The sequence below is a fragment of the Notolepis coatsorum genome (assembly GCF_963971535.1).
Source record: "Notolepis coatsorum genome assembly, chromosome: 6".
Classification (NCBI taxonomy): Eukaryota; Metazoa; Chordata; class Actinopteri; order Aulopiformes; family Paralepididae; genus Notolepis; species Notolepis coatsorum.
The window spans coordinates 140,801,634-140,827,046 of NC_140170.1; the positions used below are offsets into that span (position 1 = coordinate 140,801,634).

Genomic DNA, 25,413 nt, shown 5'->3' on the forward strand with positions numbered 1-25,413 from the left:
CCTGTTATATTCTGCTAACATTCAGTGCCAGGCATTAGATGGGACCCGTTGTAGCAATGCCACGCTTTAAAAGATAGGAGTGTGTCACCTTATTTGTAGAGCTATAACTATATTCTATATTATAGCTATGGATACAATACTATGGCCCATTTGACATCAACTATCTATCGTTCAATATGTGAAAAAGAATAAATTTTTTCATCCATACGTTCCCGTGTTATACCGTGGTGAATATAAGTATAATTTCTGTGATCCGGGATCATTCCTGGGAAGCAAGTTATAGGGCGCAACGTGAATCCTACTATAAGCGTTGCCGTTTCTTGCCTGGACACGCTACTGTTCCCAAATCAAATCTGTTCTAGCCGGTTCTACTATGACATCATACTTAAACTTAAACTTGAACACGGAGGCAGTTACACTCCCATCAAACAAATATTATGTTTCATCATGAATGCATGAAAGGGGGGGGGGGGGGGGGGGGGTCATTTCTGATTATTTGATTGCCAGTAACGGAATTCGTATTGAACACTAAAAACGTTGATCAGCTCGATCAGTATAAAAGCATTGCACGATCAAGCCAGAATTTACGTCAGATAGTCCTTACCTGTGATCGGGAGTATTCCAAAAATAATATTCCAATTGTTTGATCGCCATCTGGTCCATCCGATGTCTATTCGGTCCACGACATAACCCACACAACATATGGATCGGGAGCATTTGACGTGCTTCAATGCAACCGGGAGAACCGCTCGACTGGCCCGACCCAGAAAACTGCGCCCGGAGACATTTGACCATTGCACAGGCCAAGATATAAGGTTTCAAAGGGTGCTCGATACCGCCGTCTAGCTGGATGCGGCCGGTATTGCACTTTGGCGATCTCAGACTCATTCCCTATGGTAACACCAAGGTCCCTGGATGAATAATGAATACAAATATAGAAGAACATTTTTACGATCCAAAAACGACTTTTTACGTTTTTTTGGCACTGAAAGTGTTAATTAATGTTACTTATCCTGTCTTCCTACAGGATAGGACTCATGTGTGGTAAAGTCACTCAAATGAAATCTCCCCTTGAGATAATATACGACACCCGGTATTCTCTTTATAACACAGGTTTATTGGCATAAACAGTTACAATATCATTAAGCTGAGCAGTGGATACTCTCAACTCTGAGTTGAATACCAAAGTGCATACTCTCCTCCATCTGAATACCAAAGTAAGTGCATACTCTCCCCCATCTGAATACCAAAGTGCATACTCTCTTGATGAATTGAAAATGGAGGACCTTATGTAAAGATGGCTAGAATGTATGAGCGATAGAGAGAGAAATACCCAAAGAGAGACCAAGACTCTCTCTCTCCCTGGCATAATATGACCATTAAATGGAGACCATTAACTAAAGGAGAGGGTGATAACAAATTTTGTTATCACCCACTCCTTTAGTTATCTCCATTTCTGGCGCCTAAAGTTCAACACAACCTTGGTTCTCCTAGATTCGTTCCCCCAGCGATATACTCCATCTGGATACCTATCTAGTCTAGTTAACTAAAATGTTGACACATATCAACACAATCAGGTCAGAAATAAGAATAGACGGGGGCGGCTAGGTGGTGCAGTGGGCAAGGCACTCACCACCAATGCAGGAGACGCTGGGTTCGAGCCCAGCTCTCCGCATTGCTATCAGCTTGGCTGGTCGTTCATACTAATACAATTGGCAGTATTAGGGGGTGGGAAGCTGATGGGTGGGGATCGGACGTTGTGGACAGCGACTCCTACAGGTCGGTTGGTGCGCCTGCGCTGCAGAATCAGGAAGCGACGGGGGCGGCGTGCCTTCCAAACGCAGACCCCAGACGCTGAGAGGTCGCGCTGTGCAGGTGAAAATATGCGACTGCTGCTTCCTCGTGTACCGGAGGGGACACGTGATGTAAGGCTTAGTCCACATTGCAGCCGGCTTGTGGGAGGCATGGCCTAACAACGTTCGAGACAGGGGAGGGTAGAATTGGACGATACGAAATTGGGATGGGAGAAAAATAGAAAATGGGAGAAAAAAGTAGATACAAAAAAAGAAATAAGAATAGACTATTCTTTATTTTATTTTTTTTAATACATTTTTTCTCCTTATTTTTCTATTTTTCTCCCATCCCAATTTCGTAATTCCAATTCTCCCCTCCCCTGTCTTGAACGTTGCTAGACTATGCCTCCCACTGGTCGGCTGTAGTGAGGATAGAAGCCTTGCATCACGTGTCCCCTCCGGTACACAAGGAGGTAGCCTGTCGCATCTTTTCACAAGACAGCTCGAACTCTCAGTGGCGAGGAGTAACGCGTGGGAGGCTCACGAGTCACGCTGCCCCCGATACTTCCTGTTTCTGCTGTACAGGCGTCACCCAACCGACCTGTAGGAGTCGCTGTCCACAACGTCCAATCCCCACCCACCGGCTTTCCCACCCTCTAACACTGCCAATTGTGTTAGTATGACGGCCGGCCAAGCCGGACGCAACGCAGAGAGCTGGGCTCGATACCAGCATCTCCTGCGTTAGTGGTGAACGCCTTGCCCACTGCGCCACCCAGCTGCCCGAATAGACTATTCTTTTCATATTAACACTCTCTCGGCTTAACCCTTTCACTGCCACACTACAGAAGGTTAACCTTTCACTACCACACTACATGGTTGTGAAAGGGTTAACGATTTGGTAGTGTGGTAGTGAAAGGGTTAAGGTCCAAGTGAACTTAGACCTATATAATTGTCATAATGGTTTTCTTCTAAGAAAACGCTATACCCAAATCCTACAATCCCCCCTCGATTATAAATATAATTACAGAATCCTACATGGATTTGGAAGATAAAACACATAATATGGCTAAACACTTAAACATGTTAAAACATAGCAGTTTAACAGGTTACCTCTACTTAGGAAAACACATTATCCTCATAATTATCATATCAGGACATCCTGATAGGCCTCTTAGTTTTTTAGGATTATTGGTAGTGTAGTCTTGCGACTAACACTTGACTACTCTACAGGACATTACCAATACCCAAACATCCATTGTTATGAAATGGATGTCATGTGCCTAATACCCAGTGTCCAGAAACATGTACTGAAAAATACCACAGTGGAGACCGAGTCTCTGCATCGGCTCCGTTGAGCCGGACAGGAAATCCCTCGTTCTCAGGTCAGCAATCGTCATTCCCCCGTTGGAATGAGGCAGACATGTTATGAATGATCACAGATCCTGGACCGACCCTCAGCTTCCCCTGGATGTTCTCTGTGAATGTTCATGGATAGGGCACTCTACATCTGCTCTCCTGAGCAGGACTCTAACCGCTGCACCCCTCCAATAGGAGAAACTATCAATCTCCCCCCTAGACTCTTGGTCGTTGGTTTGATTTGGATTGACACGTCCCCCTCTCTCTTCAGGTGTCTCCTCAAGTCTGTAAGACAGAATGAACACAAAAACAGAGCAGTATCTTGCGAAAATATAATTTTCTGTATGTTTGTTTATGCTTAAATATGTTGAATTGACAAACATTTTTATAAATGTTGAATTGACTAAATCTCTACCCCTCACCCCTCCATGATCAACCATCTGTCCCTCCTGGTGACTTCCTACAGTAATAGACCAGCCAAAACATAGTGAGGTATTATGTCAGTGTGATCTCTCACTATGTTGCTTCACCTGAGCAGTTCACCCCCATCACTAACCGGATGGTTCCTTTGCGGGCCCTGGCCTACAACAGTCACCTCAGTCCCTATCTTTTGGAATGGTATATCTTAGTGGATAAAGATATAGGCATAATATTATTTCTCTAAGATTCAGACTCTGGTGGCTCCACCACTTTGCACTGGCTAGCACAAATCCAGTGACTGGCTTCCCAGCCACCTTCACTGCACAATTTCCCCATTTCTGAGGGGAGGGGTAACTAATCCACCCCCTCCAGTTAACCACCCCCTCCAACATCATCAACATGGTTCACCTCCAAAAGGCATTCCATTGCACGCTGTATGTTCATATTCCAACTCTCTACATCAGCTTTGAATTGTCGGATCTGGCCTAAGATAACTTTAAGATTAGAGACCACTCAATATAATAAATCACCACTGCCTTCTGATTGCCTTTGGTTCTTTATCAAAGATATGTACACTGGCTATAACCCTTCGTTATAGTATATAAACATTCATGCTATCCCATGCGCAATGCGTCCTATCAATTGATTGCAAATGCGCTATGAATCAACAAGTTGTTAATAATGTATCCCTCGTCTATATGCTATAGGTCGCTCTGACACCACATACTCCAGATCACAGTGACAAGTGAGAAGCCCTATATCACCTCTCACATCACCGGTATGATGGCTATACTTTATCATTATTGTTGTGAAGGGCCAGATTAAAGCTGAGAATCTACATTTATTGTTTTATATACATTGTATATTATTTATATATACACGGTATATCCCTTTAAGCCTGCATTCGAATCATAGTCATATTCGCTTTCCTTATTGGATAACGCCATCGGCGCCAGACCGCAAGCCCCCAAAGTCAGGTTCAAAGGCGAGCCCGGGCATGTCGTAACATGCCCGGAGACAGCGTATTGATTCGAGACGAGAACTGAGGTTTGGCACTAGATAGCCAATTAAGTATATATGCTGCGGCAGGTGCGAACAGTAGTTGTTCAGCAGTTCGATAACAGTGAAGTGAGCAGCAGTGCGTCTAACAGAGCGTTGAGAACCATGTGCGAATTGAATAGTAAAGTGTCAGATTTAATGCAGTAACGTCAAGTTCGACTTAGCTTAATGTGAAGTAAATAGTCGTTAATTTATTGTGTATCGTGCCAACCACAGTTCGTTCGTGTGTAGCATTACCCAGCAGTTCGTTCGTTTAGCTAGTGGACCTTAGCCAGTGCGCGTGGACTAAATACATTGGTACCAGCACACGAGGAGGCCTAGTCGGAGAACCTACTGGACATGTGCACAGGAGAACCGACGGCGGCGATTGCAGAACCAGTATTGGTTGGATTATATTGATTGTGGAACGTATTACCCGGAGAAGAGCATCGTTAATCTCCACTGTCGTTTGGATTTAACCCCGTGAGGATCTACATTCGGGCTGGCCTCATGGACCGAGGCTAGCTGGCTATCATCGTTGCTATCATGCAATTGGATTACAGTTATTGCTTTTGATGCTGAGCTTTGGATTACAAGGACTGGCTTCTGTACGTGAATCCCCTTCTTCTTCAATTGATCAGACTGAGTATCCGAACATTCCTCTCTCCTCCAGACCTTACAACTCTGGGAGGAACCCATTGTCTCCAAGCGGTACCAGCGTTGCCCTCTATAATTGCCATTATACGCCAGGCGGCGTTAGCCTAGTACCCCATCGTAGGAATTATTTTATTCCCATTGACTTATGCTACTGACTGACTTTATGCCTATTCTTCGCCATACAAGCGCGACCCTAATTCTCATATCTGTAACCAATTATTGCATAATAATAAATACCCTCAAATGATATTTTTTTGTCAGTGCTGTGTTGTTATGAGTGTCTACCATATATTAGATGTACTGTCTGGCCAGTAATTAAAGTACATACCTAGCAGTGGTTTAATCTATCACAATCTTTAATACAGTCAGGGTTTTGTAACCCCTCAGTTACAATTATCACAACATGAAAAGCGCACTTTCGCCTTTCCACACTTATTCATTATAATAGATTTTTTTACATTAAAATCTATAAAAGACTGCTGACAGGCTTCTGACATTAAAAGATTCCCAGTACCTATAACTAATCTCCGCCAAACTGCCTAGGTCCTAGGAGATTAGTGTCTAATAAACCCTCTTCCTGTTATACTCTAGTTTACTAGTTTACAAACAAACAAGGTTCCGGCAATAAGTATCAGACTAAAAGAATATCTTCAATGAAGTGCTATGCAAACAAAAGCAGCAATGTGGGCAACATGGGGTGTCATCGTACGGCAGTATTGTGTCTTTGTAGTGATTGTGGCTCAAATTCTCAATATTCTCTCTCTCTCTGTTTCTCCCTCTCCCCTGTTTCTCAGGCCCAGATTCAGCTGGACTGTGGGGAGGACAACATCTGTGTCCCGGACCTCAAACTGGCTGCTTACGGGTGAGAGGATATCTTTTTTCTAGTATAGATAAGATGTGGTTTTTTTTGTATAGTGTATAATGTAGAACATAATTATTGTATTTCACAGCCATATCCACAGTGTGAGGCTGTTTAGGCCATTTGTTTTTATATTTGGGTATTTTTTGCTTTTGTGAATCAATTTAGCCTCTCACTATTGTGTAATAATGGCGACATTATTGGTAGACAATAAGCTACACCTTTCAGTTTTTATGGGCCATTCTTTTTGCACCCATTAAATTCCAGAGGCATTTTTTCCTTAGCCATGTTAGTGCAGATCCGAACAGACATTACATTCACGGATGTGGTGTAAGCAGACAACGGAATAAAAACAATGGTCCTCATTCTCGAACGGACATACGAGAAAGTTAAGACATTTCTTCGTAATTCGATTTACAAACTTATTTGGCATTCTCGAACGGGTTCATTTTGATTTACAAACTCGAAAAGGCAGTCGTAAGTCGGACAGACCGGTGTGCGCCCGTGTTTTTAACGGCTTAATTTGGGAGAAGTCCTTGGGGATTGTGTTCACTTCAATTCTACAGACATCCGTGGAATAAAATAATTATAATGATAATAAATACGACAATATCATGACTCAACGAACCATGTCAGAAAATAAATAAATAAATAAGAACTTCGTGGTGTCAATACTGAACGACTGTGCGCTTGGCTCTCAAGGGCACCTCCTGCTCCGTCTGCGGTCATGAACCAGGGGGGCAGCGCATTATCAGCAATCTCCTAATAAAACAAGACATTAGAATAATAGAATGTACTGTTGCTGGAACGATTCATTACACACGTACATACAGTACACGTGTGTGTGTGTTATGTGTGTGTGTGTGTGTGTAGACCCAGTTTTTGGCATAGGCAGTATAGGCAAATGCTAAGGGCGCAACCAACCCATAGGGGGCGCACAAATAAATTTTTTTTTTTTTTTTTTAAACTTACATTTTTTATTAAACATTTATAGACAAACAACACGACATATACAATAACATCAACAACACTATTAATCAGACATAAATAATAAATAAAAAATGTAATACCCAAAAGACGAAAAATAAAAAATACTGACTTAAGCAAATAAAAAACATAAAACAGTTGTCATACCTTAAACCAAAATGAAATTAGAAAACATTAAGTGTGTGACATGGGTTCAGAGACCCTCTTTGAACCTCTTTCCTCCTTTACCCTTCGCCCTCTTGTGGTGTATTTGGTTCTTCCTCTGTGATGTCGTTTTCGTTCCCCTTGTAATCCTCCCACTTACCCCATCTTTCTCCAAATTTCTCTTCCTGTAACCTCAGCATGTGTGTTATCTTCTCCATATCCTGTATATCTTCCACTATTCCTACCCATTGTGCTATTGTCGGTGGGTCTTCCTTGTACCACAGTCTCGTTATTGCTTTTCTGGCCGCTATCAACATTATCTTTATTAAATATTTGTCCCCCCCTTGTATTCCCTCGTGTGTCAGGTCTCCTAAGTAAAGCACCAGTCCTGTTTGTGGTAATCCGTATCCTAATATTCTGATCATTGCCTCCCCTATCTCCTCCCAATACCCCTTCAGCTTCTGACATCCCCAGAATATGTGCGTGTGATTTGCCCCCTCCTTCCCACACATCCTCCAGCATGCTCTTTGTGTTGGTGCATATTTTCCCTTCATCTCTGGGGTTATAAAGAATCTGATTATGTTTTTCCATCCAAACTCTTTCCATATCCTCGATCCTGTTGTTGAATGTTGCACCTCGCATATGTTCCCCCATTCCTTCCCTGTTATTTCTATCTCTAGCTCTCTCTCCCATTTCTCCCTTATGTAATCGGCCGTGTGTCCCTTGCTGTTCATTATAGCCCGGTATATTGCTGATATTACTCTTCCTTGCCCCCCTTCGTATGCCCATACTATCATCTTTATTATTCCATTCTGTTCTTCGTCTTTGGCCCCCCTTATTTCTTTGTTGTAGTAGTCTCTAATCTGAAGTGGTCCCTGTTTTCTAGTCCAAATTTCTCCTTTAATTTTTGTAGTGTCTGCATTTCCCCCTTCTCTATCATTTTGCATATCGCTGTTGCCCCCCCCCCCCCCCCCCCCCCCCCTCTCCCACCTTCTGAATCCATGGTCTAACCTCCCTGGTTTGAATCTCTTGTCATGTGCTACCCATCTCAGAACCCCTGACTGCTTCTCCAATTTGTGTGTTTTTACTACTCTGTTCCATATGGTCAAGGTGCATTTGGTGATTGGATCTAATAGTCCCTCTTTTTCTTTAAATAGTTCCCTATCTCCCACCAGAGCTTGTACCTTGTATCCCTCCCCTTCTTTTTCAATGTCTTTCCATCTTGCCTCATATCTGTCGTTACACCAGCACGTCACTGCTCTCAGTTGTGCTGCATAGTAATAATCTTGTAGGCTGGGTACTGCCATCCCTCCCTCTTCCTTTGGTAATTGTAGTGTTTTATATCTGACCCGTGGTCTTCTCCCCGCCCATATGAACCTCGATATCAGTCTGTCCCACTCCCTGAATTGATTCTGTGGTATTTGTATCGGTAGTGACTGGAATAGGTACAGTAACCTTGATAGTATGTTCATTTTAATGACCTCTATTCTTGAATTGAAGTCCAAGGGCATTACTGTCCATCTCTCTAAGTCTCTCTTGATGTTCTGATTTATCTGTGTATAGTTCGCCTCAAACAGTTTCTCCACCCCTCTCGTGATGTTCACCCCTAAGTATTTAATCTTGTCCATGTCCCATCTTATCCCGTACTGTTCCCTAATTTCCATCGTTGGGGTATAGTTCCATGCTAAGGTCTGTGTCTTTGTCACGTTTAGTTTGTATCCTGAGTAGTGGCCATATTCCTTCAGTAGATCCATCAGTGCCGGGAAGCTCTTGTCTGGTTGCCTCATGTATACTATCACGTCGTCCGCAAATAGGCCTAGTTTATATTTCGTTCCCTTTATCCTTACTCCCTTAATGTCCTCGGTCTGTCTGATCAGTTGTGCCAGTGGTTCTATGAAAACGGCGAAGAGCGTCGGTGAGAGACAACATCCCTGTCTGGTAGCCCTCTCTAATCTGATTCTATCCGTCAAGCTGCCATTCACCTTAACCCTCGCTGTCGGTTCTTGATATAGCACCTTGATCATCTTCATCGCCCTCCCGTTCAGTCCGAACCTCATCAATGTTTTATATAAAAATGTCCAGCTCACACTGTCGAATGCTTTTTCTGCATCTAGGCTAATCAGTACCGCGCTACCACCTTGTTTTTGTATCTCCTCTACTATGTGTAATGTCTTTCTCACGTTGTCCTGTGTCTGTCTCCCTTTAATAAATCCAGTTTGATCTTCATCTATAATGTCTGGCATAAACGTCTCAAATCTCTTTGATATTATCGATGTATACATCTTGTAATCCACGTTGAGTATGGACACAGGTCTGAAACTACTACATAATTCTCTATCCTTCCCTTCCTTCGGTATCGTGGTGATTATGGCTTCCTTCCACGAGGGGGGCATTTTGCCCTCTTCCATCGTGTGTCTGAACGCCGCCCCTAACATGGGTGCTAATTCCGTTCTAAATGTCTTGTAGAATTCCGATGGGAATCCGACGCTCCCCGGAGATTTGTTGTTTTTAGCTCTACTAATTGCCTCTTCCAGTTCTCGTTCCGTAATTATTTTATTTAATTCTTCATTCTGTTCTTTCCCTATCGATGGTAACTCTAGCTTCTCCAGATATGCTTCTATTTCTTCTTCTCCCGCTGCTTTTGGCTGTGTGTATAGTTTCTCATAGTATTCTCTAAATGTCCTCTCTATTTCAGCTGGGTCTCTCAATATTTCATTAGTCTTTATATCCCTTATTGTGTGTATCGTGTTCAACTTCTGTTGCGTCCTAATTCTCCTAGCCAACAGTCTGGTCGCTTTTGGTCCCCCTTCATAGTACGTTTGTTTCATGAACCTCGCTTTCTTTTCTATTTCCGTCAATAATTCCCTATTTATCCTGGCCTTTACTTCTTTGATTTCTCCGAGCGTTTCCTGTTCTTTTGATATCTGGTGTCTCCCTTCTAGCTTCTTCAGCTTCCCTATCAGATTGTGATATGTCTCCGTTCTGGCCTTCTTCAGCATTGCTGTCTTCTCCATCAATTTCCCCCTTATCACCACCTTCAGTGTGTCCCATAGAATGTTCGGATCTACCGCCCCGTTGTCATTTTCTTCCTTATACCTGGCTATCTCCTCCTTGATCTGACTCACCACCCCCTTGTTATTTAATATTTCTACATTTAGTCTCCAGATCGTGTTCCTCCGTCTCCCTTCTAGATCTACTGTCAGATATATGGCACTGTGATCCGATATGTCCGCTACTCCTATTCTGCTCTCCCGTACCCTGTAACTGTCCCCCGTCGTCATCAAAAAGTAGTCTATTCTCGCATATGTCACGTGCGGGTGTGAGTAATGTGTGTATTCCCTGTCCATGGCGTGCATCCCCCTCCAAACATCTGTAATTCCCATTTCCGTCATCTGAATATTCATATATCTACTGATTGGTGCCCGTCCTTTTCTAGTACTCGTGGTGTCTAGGTCGTGATTCAGTACTACATTAAAATCTCCCGCGCATATCAATATCCCTTCTAGTTCCATCACTATCATATCAAAAATGGTCTCATATAAATCCCTCTCACTCTCTGGGGGTGCATAAACATTTACTAACGTAATCATTTGACCCTCCATTTTCCCCTTCACCAGAACAAACCTTCCCTCCTTGTCTCTTACTTCCTTGATCAATTCAAATTTGACTGTGTTTTTGATTAACGTGATTACTCCTCTCCTCAGGTTCCGTTTAAAGGAACTATAGTATGCATTTTCATATCCGAAAAATCACTTCCATCTCACTTTTTTTACATTTCAACATCACTTTACCCCTCTTTATCACATTATTCATTCCATTAACGTTTAACGACATAATTTTTATACCTTTAACCATTGTCATCTTTCTTCTTCTTTCGTCTGTCAGTCCCCCCCATGTCACATTCATTCCCCCCTCCGGTTGTAGCCTCCGCTCTCTTCACCGAATACATATAATGATTAACATAAATAAAAAACATAAACTTTACATAAAGTGCTCCCAAGGCGTTCGGGGGGTCCCTGTGTCCCCCCCTGTCCCCTGCTGGTGGGTGAGGAGTAATTGCTCTCCTAGTGAGAGGCCTCCTCCTGACGGCTTGGGGGTTTGAAACCTTTACCCCCGACCGCTCGTCATATTTGTCCAGCTTTCTTACTGTTTTTATTGCTGTCGTGCTCCTGGTCAAAAGCACTCTGTCCTTCATTCTGATCAAAGACCCCCATTTCCTAGGTCCCCCTCAATGCGGCTCATATGTTCCAATGTCTCTCTTTCCTCCCAAACCCGTGTGGTGTCTTCTGTGTACCCCTTTTTATTTTATTTTCCTCCTCTCTATTTTCTATGTGATGTCCATTTATCCCCTTAATCCCTTCCAACTGTGTTACTCTCAGCGTGTGTCTATGTACTTGTTTCAATATGTTCTGTGTTCCGTCTATCATACCTAATTATATTTCCATTTATTTCCTCCGTCAGCCTGTGTATTATGTGTCCATGTATACGTTATGTTCGTTCCTATATCCTGCCTCTACCTGGGAATGTGTGTTTATGTATATGTTATTTCAGTTTCTATATTTTGTCTCTATTTGGATAGTTTTTCAATTTCTTGTGCGTGTACTCATCCGTTCGTCTCCTCCCGCCTCCTCTCCCCTCCTTCTCCGTCTCTGGCCTCCTCGTCCGTCTCCGCCTTCGGTCTGTCCCGTCTCACCTCGGCCTTCTCCTCTCTCCTCCCTCCTCTCCCGGGCCTCGATCTCCCACTCTGGTCAATAAAATTGATTCTTATTTATTTATTTTCTCCGAAATGAAACATTTAACCACCTGTGCATTGTATGTTACAATTGCACTTTACTGTTACATTTGTACTCTGGTTGGATGCCAAACTTATTTTTGTTGTATTGTACTTGTATGGTGACAATATATTTGAATCTAATCTAATTTTGATCAGTCGCAAATAGCTTTTGCGCTACAGAGTGTGTGTGTGTGTGTGTGTGTGTGTGTGTGTGTGTGTGTGTGTGTGTGTGTGTGTGTGTGTGTGTGTGTGTGTGTGTGTGTGTGTGTGTGTGTGTGTGTGTGTGTGTGTGTGTGTGTGTGTGTGTGTGTGTGTGTGTGTGTGTGTGTGTGTGTGTGTGTGTGTGTGTGTGTGTGTGTGTGTGTGTGTGACGGGTGCATCAAATTGCAATGCAAAAATTGAATCTCAACATATCAATCTGTATGGGGTTGCATTTTGTTCGGACACACATAAAAATGATTAGTGCAAAGTTTGAGAAAGATTAGTTGAGATTTAGAGGTAGAACACAGCATGTGAGCGTTGAGCGTTTTACTAGATAACATGACAAGGCAACAAAAAAACGGCAAGAAATTGTTTTTTAGAATAACATTTATTAACCCTAACATTTAAGAACAAAATGTTTGATAACAATATTGAAAGTCTTTCAAACATGTCTCAAGCATCCTAGAGTCCTAGACCTGGTCCAGCTTGCTCTTGCAGCAGTGAAGATTTGGCCGTGTTGAGCGGTCATGCTCAACTGCCTGTAGCACATTCTGCAGGTGCTCCTCGCTCCTGGCTGCTGCCACAAAGTCTGACGTCAGTTTGACGCCACGCTCGGCACAGTCATTCACAACATTGATGGCACGTACATTCACTGCACCCATCTGAAATGCTGTACTGGTAGCCTCTACATCCAGTGAAAGAAAGGCGGGATCGATGTGCCGCAGGTATATCTCGAACCAGTAGCCTGGGTTGGCCGAGCTGGTGGTCGGCGAGAGGGTTGGAAACTTTGGCTTGCCGAAGCCAGTGCCAAAGCGGAGCTGTGGGGCTTGCATAGATATATATAGCCTCTGCAAGTGCGCGCCAACTGGCACCTTGGTGCTGAAGAGTGCCAGGGGCACCATCTCGCCTGACAGGTACCATAGGTGCCACTCCAGCGCCTTAATCGCTGATGCTACAATGCCCTCGTCAACAGACTTGTATGCATACAGGTGGTGGTAGAGTGTGAGGTCATTCCATGCCGCATCTACAGCCGTGTCGCAGGTCAACCACCACGTTGCGTAGATGTGCGTGATGAAGTTGGCAAACGCCCGAATTTTCAGCACCTGCTGCTGCGTAGTGATGGTCCCCCGAGGAAGCAAGGCAATGTGCTGCTCCATCAAGGCCAGCTTGAGAGTGTAGAGCAGCTTGGCCATCCACCACGCCTTGTGCAGTGCTCCCGGTCATTGGAAGTTAACTGGAGTGTACTCTGCACTGTCTGCACTCAGATACACAAGACATAGCTGCACGAACTTGCGATAGTCGTCTCGCTTGTAGTCGAGCACTCCTGCAGCGCACACAATTAGTTCAGCACGCAACTTGCCCAGGAACAGGGGTTCGGCATCGCCAAGAATGTAGCGGTACAATGGGCCGCTGTCCTCGTGTGGCAACAGGTTCCAGTTGTCCCGCAGACGTGTAAACAATGTAACCTCTGGCGAGCGTGACGTCTCCACCTTGAGGTCAGTTAAGATGTGGCTGAGGAGCACCTTGCCGATGTGCCGGCACCCGGACCAGAGCAGTGGTCGACCCAGTGAGAGCTGATGGCAATGCAGGCTGCCATGAGATGGCCAGTGTTTGACACGGTGGAGTGAAATACCATGTTGACAACCTGATCGGTGCAGCACCAGTCCTGCAGCAGCTTGCATGTCAGCCGGGGGATGATCGTTCCGCATGCCTCGTCAGTCCCCTTCATATATGCTGGCACACCAAGCAGTTTGAGCTGCTCCGCGTCTCCGACCACCACTGTCAGACACTCCTCCAACTGGCGCACATTGTTGAGCATTGGCGTCAACTTGCTGTCCCAGTGCAAGGTGCACATGGGAGGTGGTGTCCACTGTTCATGCTGGTCCTCACTGATCCAATGTAATAAAAAAAGTCAACCAACGAACTAGATTCTTGTACCGGATCTCCTCTCTGGTAAACAAGAATACCCTGAGGACTCTGGCAGGAGCACTCATTCAAGGGTACTATGACTATGCGTGCACCTCATGGTACCAAAGCACCTCAAAGGCGCTTAAAACAAAATTACAAACATCACAAAACAAACTGGTCAGACTACTACTTGACCTGAACCCCAGAACCCACCTCACCCCTGCCCACTTTGCCAACCTAGGATGGCTTAGAGTAGACGACAGAGTACAGCAACTTGCAATGGGCCTGGTCTACAAGATACACTATACGACCGGGGTGCCCATGTACATGTCAAAATACTTCCCAAAGGTCAGTGAATACCACAACCACTACACCAGAGGAAGCTCAACAAATCATGTTAAACCCAGATTCGGCTCAAACAAGGGACTAAACACGTTTCGCAATTATGCCACAACAATGTGGAACGCCCTACCCAAAGCTGTAAAGGAATGTGAATCCCTGCCCACATTCAAAACCGCCCTTAAAGAGCACCTACGGGAGGCTGCAATTCGAAACTGGCCACCGTAAATGCCCAAAACCCCCACCACCTCCTAATAGACAGTCTCCTCCCCACCGCATGTATATATTCCCTCCCCGCCGTATGTATATTCCCCTCCCACCCACCCACCCCCTCCTAATGTACAGTCCCCTCCCCATCATATGTATATACTCTGTCAGGATCTAGGGGTAACAGTACTGTATATTTGAATACCGCCTATGTCACAAATGTATCAGTACTAAATACCTATATGTCCCTATGCCATAAATGTCATGTATGTTATGTATGTCATAAATGTCTATATGAATTGATAATGGGGGACCCTGATGGAAACAAGACAAACGTCTTTCTCAGGTCTGCATCCCCTTAACAATTGTATGTATTGAGCCGTACTGTATTGTACCCATTCTGCAATCTGTTAAATAAAGTTTTCATTCATTCATTCATTCATCTCCTGCTGCTCCTTGTTAAGCCATGCCTGCTGCGCTGCTTCACGCTCCTGTCGCAGCTTCAGCTTGGATTGCAGCTTGGCATTGAATGCTCCAAATGTGGCCACTCTGTCGCCCTTCATGCTGGCCAGGAAAGCAATGTCCTCTGGATCACAGATCAGCTCCTCTGCATTTGGAGACCACAGCGGGAATGTGGCATCCAGCTTGTGCTCTATTGCGTCCACCAGTCGAGCTGTAGCCTCACTGGACCGCCTGGCCTTCGGAATGTGCCGCAACTTGTTGCTAGCATCGACAATCGCTACCATCTTGTCGCATGCTCGACGATCACTCACCATTGGGATATTGGCCTTTCCATAAAATGGCCGCACCTGCTCCAAAACGTCCTTAGATGCATGGAACAGTGACAAGGCTCCGGTCAAACCTGGCCGCTTGGCATGCAGTTGCGTGTCGCAGTTGTAAGATCTGGCGACCACTTGGCAGTTTGGCACCAGTGATGATGGCATCTGCATCAGTTAGGGCCCGCGTCCACCTATCTACCAAAAACACTGGCAGTGCGCCGGCAGTGCTGGCATGAAGCGCATCTTGTAGATGACAGAAAGAAATCTACAGCCATCTTTTTATCGTTTTTTCCTGCCACGGTTTTGCACATATTATAGCATATTTTAATACACTTTATTGTATATTAATTATATATAGTTATTGCCTGACACCACAGTTCGCCCTTTGCTTTTTATTAGCTTTTTAGTAGTGTATTCGTGTAGTTATTATTATTAGTGTATTTGTGTTTTGTCGCGAATCTCAATGGCCCGTCTCTTGTGGGAGCCAAGACAGGCAGGCAACTCCGGTGTCAGGTTACAAACAGAGTGGTAGATATGAATGGCTGTGATTGGTTGTCTGAAAATGAGCTCAGCTCATCGCTCTGAAAGTTCAGAAAGTTTCAACTTTCGGCCGCACAAAAAAGCTGAAAAAAGAAGCCGACTGCAGCGCATTTCCTATAGGCTGCGCATGCGGCCGCATACGCTCTCTCCCCATTGGGATACATTGAAAAAAGACGCGTGCGGTCATAAATATGAGGCAGGTGGACCCGGGCCCTTATGCTGGCCAGACCTAAGACCAGGCTGCGGCTGCTCTGGCGGGAGCCTAAGGGCGGTGACGCCATCTTGTGATAACTGGATAGCTGGAGATATAGTTGGAGAGCTGGATCCTGTGGTGGGAGATGGTGGCGTTGAGGGAATTGAGTAAACTGTGATGCAGAGATACACAGGCAAAGCTATTTATAGGCCCATCCCCCAAAAAAATTTAGGTGCGAGAAACTTTGTTTTAACAGGGTAAAATGTGCAGGAATATGGGAGCGGACAGGTCTCTGTGCTTGAAATGTAACAATGTTTCAACCTTGTGCATGTGAATCACACACACGGACACTAACGGCAGGCCATGTTGGGGGAGGACAGAGTGAAGGGACACAGTACCTAACTATTACCCCCTGTTATAATTTCCCCCTTTTGCCATAAAAGCTGATGTACCGTTCCACCTCCAAATCACCTCCTATTGCAAAAATATTTTGCATGTATTGTTTTTACATGGATGTTAACACTTTTAGCACCCAGACAAATCAATACGCTGGAAATGTGTATTTTGATGCACCCTTTGTGTGTGTGTGTGTGTGTGTGTGTGTGTGTGTGTGTGTGTGTGTGTGTGTGTGTGTGTGTGTGTGTGTGTGTGTGTGTGTGTGTGTGTATATGTACAGTATCCTCACAATATCCTGCATCAGCTGCTGCATCGTTAATATGGATACCTGAATTACCCCAAGCCAGGGGATTGATAAAGTATCTATCTATCTATCTATCTATCTATCTATCTATCTATCTATCTATCTATCTATCTATCTATCTATCTATCTATCTATCTATCTATCTATCTATCTATCTATCTATCTATCTATCTATCTATATCTATCTATCTATCTATCTATCTAATAAGCTATAGATTTATATGGAATTCATTAATCTATTCTTAGTCTATTCCACTATATTCGTGTGATTGGTTTTTGTGTGTAATGCTCACGATGCCTCATTGAGTCATGACTATAAATGCAAAACGTAATTGTTAATGATACAAATATTTAAGTCGTATTTATCTTTATTATAATTATTTAATTCCGAGGATGTCTGTAGAATCGACATGAATGCAATCACTAACTATTTATCCCAAATGAAGCCTTTTTACCAGTTTCATCACTTTGTAACTGTGCATTGTATGTTACTATTGCACTTTACTGTTATATTTGCACTCTGGTTGGATGTTGTATTGTACTTGTGCTGTATAATGACAATACATTTGAATCTAATCTAATTTAAGATAGTTACAAAGATACTTATGAACATGTTCATGTTAGGGTAGCGTCAGATCTTGAACCCAAGAGCAGAACACAAGAGGAGAGGAGAATGAGGCGGTTTAGGATGTTTAATCACTAGGTACCAAGCAGACAGGGTTTGAATGACAGAATGTGCGACAGGAGATAGCAGGGTCACTCTGTGTGATTCCCAGGGAGGGAACGGCTTGGCTGGTGGTGTCTCGGGATGGAGCGAAGACTGGAGGGTGTGTGATCCTATAGAAAAACAGGGTTAACTTAGGACAAGGCAAAAATAGAGACAGCGTAAGCAACAGGTTCTCGTCCTCATACCCAGGCAGGTGAAGCAACACTCGGACGAGGAGTGGCAGGAACGCAGGTCTCATATCCAGGTCTGGTGATGATCTGATGAGCCTCAGGTGTGTAGGTTGCTCCATGGAGACAGCATGTGGAAGAAGGGCGTGGAGGCCTGCAGTTGTAGCGGCTGCATTCCAAATCTTAAGATAAGATAAGATAAGATATTCCTTTATTGATCCCCTAGGGGAAATTCAGGCATCATAGCAGCATGGGGGGGGGGGAGTGGGGGGGGGGTACAGGTAGTAAACAACACAGTGTACAGGTAGTAAAAACAACACAGGCAGTGTAAACAATTTGGTCAATATGGTCAATATAATTTACTATCTGACTAGCTGAAGAAATATTCACATTATTCACAGTGTCACATAAGGTGCAGTATGCGTGAGGTAGTGTTATAATTTACTATCTACTGAGTATACATTATTCACAGTATCACGGTATCCACTGAAATATACATTATTCACAGTATCACAGTATCACAGTGTCCACATAAGGTGCAGTAAGCCTATGGTAGTGTTGTGTAGGTTGTCCTCCTTGGGTTCCTATAAGTCCCAGGTCAATGTCTGGTAGCAGTCGCTGTCGCTGCCCCCTGTTGTGGAGCCTGGAGGCTGCTAGTCGCTGCCCACTGTTGTGGAGCCTGATGGCCGCTGGTATGAAGGACTGTCCGAGGCGGTTAGTTGAGTGTCGTGTATTAGGGGTGTAACGGTACACAGAAGCCACGGTTCGGTATGTACCTCGGTATTGGGGTCACAGTTCGGTACAACAGAAAAAAAATATTTATAATTATTATTATTAACACTTTCAGTGCCGGCCATTAACATGGGAAAGCATGGTTAAATGCCAGCACCCACTTCAATGATAGCGTTGTGAACGCATAATCTCTGTCTTAAATTATGGCTATGTGTCTAATCTGCCTGTCGCTTATCAATGACTCGTTTGCAGTCAACATTGTCGAAACGTATTGTTTTTTTATCGGTTAATTTTTCGTTTTATAGCATTTTGAAAAGCCCTCGTTTTCAAGGAAAATATAAAGATTCCATGATAAAAGACATTTACTGGAATATTCTAGAATACACAAAAACGTTGTAATTTTTCGGCCTATTTATGAATAGTTTTCAAATAAATGCTAGATTATCGATAGTATGTGTACGTATGCACGCTATAGATGCGAGCTGAAAAATCAATTATTTTATTTCCTCATCAGCGATCGCGCACACACAGACACATCACACATAGGGCAAACGCTGAGATCTCAGCGAATACAACTCTGATTATCCCAAGACTGGTTTAATAGATTCCTTACCTCAGATCAGATGTTCTCCAAAAAAATATTCCAATTCCTGATCGCCATTCCAAATATCGATCACGCTTATTGATTGATTATTGGCTGCTGTGAATATATATTCCAGGCTGATTCCCGTCCCGCGAGCAGATCCCTCTTGAGCAGACCTGGGCATTGTATGGATGATTCTGACCGGCCCACGAAAGATTACATGATAATTAAAAAAAATTTAAAAAATAAAAAATTGTAATATTTATTTATTTATTTATTTTTTACTTTTTTATTTTCATGTCAACGTTCACACGCACAATATACGCTTACCTAGGATTTGACTTGATTCAACAACAAAGCAGTCGGGGCAAGCCGAAAACGGTCGAAAGTGTGGTTATTTGAAGTTTGGATTTATTTTTTTACAACTGAGGTAGGTAGATTACATTTTTAGAGACTAAAGTACAGAAAAAAGGTATCGTTGGGTACCGGTATCGATTCACAGGTACCGGTACCGTATCGGTTCAAATGTGAACGGTACCCATCCCTACTGAACACACAACTGCAGGGCAAGGGCATTTTTGCTCATGAAATGCATAGCCATGTGAAAGCCTTCATGACAAAGTTGCAATTAATTTCAAGGCAACTAGGCAGCAACAATCTCAAACACATGAAAACCCTGAAAGAAGTCAAACCATCAGCTGATCACCGGCACAGGTACTCATCCATGTTGGGAGCACTGCATGATGAATTTTCAAGGCGTTTTCAAGATTTCAAAAAGGTTGAGGATGAAATGCAGCTGGTTTCCTCTCCCTTTACCTGCAGTGTTGATAGTTGTTCAGCTTGAACTCATTGACCTGCAGTCTGATTCACTACTGAAAGAGCACTTTAAGTCAGCATCACTGCTAGAGTTCTACTCTGCTCTCAAGGAGGAGAACTTTCCAAACATGAGGAGACATGCTCAGAAGATGTTGGTTCTCTTTGGATCCACCTACATATGTGAACAGACATTCTCAGTCATGACGTTTACCATGTCCAGGTACAGATCCTCTCTCACTGATGAACATCTGGCAGCTGTGCTTCGCATCTCCACCTCAGACATGCAACCTGACTTTGATGGACTTGTTAAAGCTCAACAGAGACTGGATTTCTCACACTGAATGAAAAAAAAAGAACTGAAGAACACTAAAATGTGGAAATATAACAAGTGAAATGGGACAATTGATATTTTTTTTTCTTTTTTTTTGCACAGTTCTGAAAACATTAAATGTTTAATATAGGCATGTAAAGTAAAAAAGGGACACTTTTCTTTACACAGTTCAGTGACATGTCTTGTTTATTTTGGCTATAAGATGATGTGATGTCTTTAGAAAGCTAAGAAAATCCTTGTTTCAATAGTATATGAAACTCAAAATGCCCTTTGTTATTAATGTTTCACATTTTGTTTATCATTTTGGAAATAAATTCTATTTGAATAAATGATATTTTTGAAAGCTAACCTCACCTTTTAATTGCCAAATAATAACATACACTCTTACCAGGGGTCAAAACAATGCCATTTACTGCTTTTTATATAGAAATAAAATGTATATTATGCATAATTGAGTTTGGAATTTTGGCCCGGCCCTCCAACATATTTTCAGTTGCTCATTCGGCCCCCTGGGAAAAATAATTGCCCACCCCTGCTCTTGAGCATACTGCTTGCCAGCACAAGGAGCGAGTCGGCTCCCCCCCAGAGATCTACAGATCCCAGGTCAGTCTAAGCGACTGACCTGCAGTTACACAGGGATAGACGATAGGGGGCGCTTTTTTCCAATCTGAGCTCCTGTAGGGGCTGGTGTACCAACGGGAGACTCGGTTGATGAAATATGAACTCAGATCGCTAATAAAAGAATAAAACGATATTTGTCGTTGTGGGCATTCAACGGGCGGGCTGATAAAACGAGATATGTCGTCCGTGGCACTGAAAGGGTTAATTTTTTTTGATCCACTTTTTTCTCCCATTTTCTATATTTTCTCCCATCCCAATTTCGTATCATCCAATTCAACCCTCCCCTGTCACGAACGCTGTTTCTTGCCTCCCACAAGCCGGCTGCAATGTGGACTAAGTCATACATAGCACAAGTCCCCTCCGGTACTTGAGGTAACAGCAGTCGCATCTTTTCACCTGCGCAGCTCGATCTCTCAGTGGCGAGGAGTAACGCGTGGGAGGCTCACGCTGCCCCCGACACTTCCTGATTCTACTGCGCAGGCGCACCAACCGACCTGTAGGAGTCGCTGTCCACAACGCCCGATCCCGATCTGCACCTCCTCATCCATCACGCTCAACATAGGGGCCCCCCAGGGCTGTGTTCTGAGCCCCCTCCTCTACTCCCTGTACACACATGACTGCGTAGCACAGCGGAACAACAACACCATCATCAAATTTGCTGATGACACAGTAGTGGTGGGCCTGATCTCTGCCAACGACGAAAGGGCCTACCTGGAAGAGGTAGAGAACCTGTCACAGTGGTGTCAGGAGAACTGCCTCTCCCTGAACGTCAGCAAAACAAAAGAGATGATTGTGGACTTCAGGAGGTCGGGGGTCAAGGACTACAGCCCCCTCAGCATCGACGGGGCACCGGTTGAGAGAGTGAACAGTTTCAAGTACCTCGGAGCCCACATATCCGAGGACTTGACATGGACCACACACATTGACAGTGTTGTGAAGAAGGCACGACAACCTCTACTTCCTCAGGCGCCTAAGGAAGTTCCAAGTCAGTCAGAAGATCCTTAGGAACTTCTACTCATGCACAATAGAGAGCATCCTGACTGGCAACATCACCTCCTGGTTTGGGAATAGCACTGCACAAGACCGTAGCAGACTACAAAGAGTGACACGTTCAGCCGAACGCACAATTGGAGGGGGGCTTCCCACCCTCCAGAACATTTACAACAAGCGGTGCAAGGGGAAGGCTAAGAGAATTATTAAGGACTCGAGCCACCTGAACAACTGCCTCTTTGAACTGCTGCGGTCAGGCAAGCGATACCGGAGTCTTAAGGCAAGCACAGAAAGACTCAGAAGAAGCTTCTATCCCCAGGCCATCAGGCTGCTAAACGAACAATAAACACTATGCAACAACCATCAAATGCACACAGCACACACACCCACACGCACACACTCACTTAAACAAACAACACACTGCAGCACCCACTCTCCACACTTCAGATCACACAAACACACTTTATATTTATTGATAAAGGATTTGCACTACAACTCGTACACCTACTGTAAATTGTACCTAAATTGCACCTCATCCTATTTCTGCCTTGCACTATATAGTATTGTATATTAGTACACTACACAGTATTGTATATTATATGGTAACTCAGTTACGTCTATTCTGCATCGAACATTGTACATATGTCTATACTGAACACTGTGACCTAATTTTTTATTTTTTATTTTTTTTACTTCTAATTTACATGCTATACTATGTTATTTTATTTCATACTTATCTTGTCTTGCACAGTCTCTGGAGCGTAACAGTAAGAAGCATTTTGTATAAAAGTATTCTGTACTTCTGTATGACAACTATTAAAGAAACTTGAAACTTGAAACTTGAACCCATCAGTTTCCCACCCTCTAATACTGCCAATTGTATTAGTACGGACGACCAGCCAAACTGAAAACAATGTGGAGAGCTGGATTCGAACACGCGAACCCAGCGTCTCCACATTGGTGGCGAGTGCCTTGCCCACTACACCACCTAGCCGCCCCGCACTGAAAGGGTTAATATACTTTTTTTTGTATTATTATTTTTTTTTAATTTTTATTATTTATATATTATATTTATGATAATTATGATAATAATTATTATTAAATAGAATAATTTTCTATAGGCTTGTTGTGGTAGTAAGTGATACTGGTGTCATTCTGTGTTCAGGCATCCAGAGTAAATTAATTGCCTAGTGCCCCTTTAACAATTTATAGGCTTGGTAAATTTCACTTTCACTTCTAGAGAGGATTAACTGCACGAGACTGAATACTAGAGAACTGATGACAGAATGGCAGAGGATTATTTGGATTTAAACACAATAGCAGTTCAACTGGAGAGGAGCTCAGATGATCAGTCCAAAAAAGTATGTTTCTTTTTTTTATTTGATCAGCGTGAGTCCGGCGGGGGAGAATGTTGTTGTTGTTTGTTGGCGACGCGCGGCGTGTGTGTGTGTTGGCGATGCGCGGCGTGTGTGTGTGTTGGCGACGCGCGGCGTGTGTGTGTGTTGGCGATGCGCGCCGTGTGTGTTGCCGGTGTTTACGCTGTGGGGCGTATTCTCCATATGGCTGAGCGTACCGCACCGTGACGGCCATACTGTAAATTTGCGGGACGAATACACGTACCGTTACACCCCTAATATATATATATTAGGGGTGTAAAGGTACACGTATCCGTACTGAACCGAACCGTTTCAGTGTGTATCGTACCGCACCGAATGGCTGTGTGGTGTACCGAACAAATACAACGGTATGTTAACACATTCAGGGCCATTGGGGGCCGTCTAATATCACTCTAGATCAGTGGAGGCTGCTGACCAAATTTTTAGGTGAAGCACAAATTATTATATTATATTATATATTAAATAATATTTTTAAAACATCCCCCACTGTGTGTCAGTGGTCAGTGGACACAGATGAAAACATATTAACATTAGGTGACAGCGGACCTGACCAGATGAAAACATATTAGGTGACAGCGCACCTGACCAGATGAAATCATATTAGGTGACAGCGCACCTGACCAGATGAAATCATATTAGGTGACAGCGCACCTGACCAGATCAAAACATATTAGTTGACAGCGCACCTGATCAGATCAAAACATTTTAGGTGACAGCGCACCTGACCAGATCAAAACATATTAGGTGAAGGTGACAAGGAAGCCACAGACTCATACCCCCCCGACACTCAACTAACCGCCTCGGACAGTCCTTCATACCAGTGGCCATCAGGCTCCACAACAGTGGGCAGCGACTGCTGCCAGACATCGACCTAGAACTAATAGGAACCCAAGTAGGACAATAACACTACCTTATGCATACTGCACCTTATGTGGATACTGTGATACTGTGAATAATGAATAATGTATATTTCAGTTAGTTAGATAGTAAATTATATTGACCTATTTATTTACACTGCTTGTGTTGTTTTCACTACCTGTACCCCCCCCCCCCTTCCCCCATGCTGCTATGATGCCTGAATTTCCCCAAGGGGATCAATAAAGGAATATCTTATTTTATCTTAAAAGGAAAGATGAAATTACCTACCTGGGTTCCATCCTATAGAGGCAAATCTTTCCTGTGACAAAATGGGATCCAATGTAATAAAACGAAGTCAACCAACAAACTAGATTCCTGTACCGGATCTCCTCTCTGGTAAACAAGAATACCTTGAAGACTCTAACAGGAGCACTCATTCAAGGGTACTACGACTATGCTTGCACCTCATGGTACCAAAGCACCTCAAAGGCACTAAAAACAAGATTACAAACATCACAAAACAAACTGGTCAGACTACTGCTTGACCTTACTCCTAAAACCCACCTCACCCCTGTCCACTTTGACAACCTAGGATGGCTTAGAGTAGACGACAGAGTACAGCAACTTGCAATGGGCCTGGTCTACAAGATACACTACACCACTAAGATACCCATGTGCATGTCGAAATACTTCCCAAAGGTCAGTGAATACCACGACCACAACACCAGAGGGAGTTCCACAAATCATGTTCAACCCAGATAAAATAATTTAAAAAGTAAAAAATGTAATAAAAGAAAATAGTCATAACTTAGAAATGAGATTGCATAGGTCTATGAATCGATATCGCGATTCTGTTTCGATTAATTGCCCAGCCCTACAGAGTGTACAGTAAGTTAGCTTGGTGATTATCATTGTGATGTAGGCTAAGCTGGCTAGCTACTGTTAGCATACAAGCACTGTAGCCTACTTACTTTTTCATCCACAACGTTTTTTCTGATCTAGATGCATAAGTCCACTTCTTCATGTTGCTCAGTTGCTGGTTTATACTTCGGTCCTAATGTTGGCGCAAAGTTTAATTTAGCCTGACTTGACCTGTTATAGCTGTACATCTTACTAACTACTAAACAACAACTTTCTCATAGTCTCAACTTTCACATAGTCAAAACGGGCCCAGCTGCATGTCCGGAGGATAGGTTTAGCTCGGGCCAATCTCAAGTTTCTCAAGTTTCTTTATTAGTTGTCATACAGAAGTACAGAATACTTTTATACAAAATGCTTCTTTATGTTACATTTTGT

General features: G+C 43.6%; 1 protein-coding gene across 1 annotated transcript in view; it reads left to right on the plus strand.

Moving 5' to 3' along the window:
• Positions 1-25,413, plus strand: part of LOC311230920 (integrin alpha-5-like) — a 165,316-nt gene that overhangs the window by 74,438 nt on the left and 65,465 nt on the right. Inside the window, exon 19 of the mRNA XM_084317367.1 lies at positions 6,059-6,126. Coding sequence (XP_084173493.1) covers positions 6,059-6,126 — 68 coding nt within the window. The remainder of the gene's footprint in view (positions 1-6,058; positions 6,127-25,413) is intronic.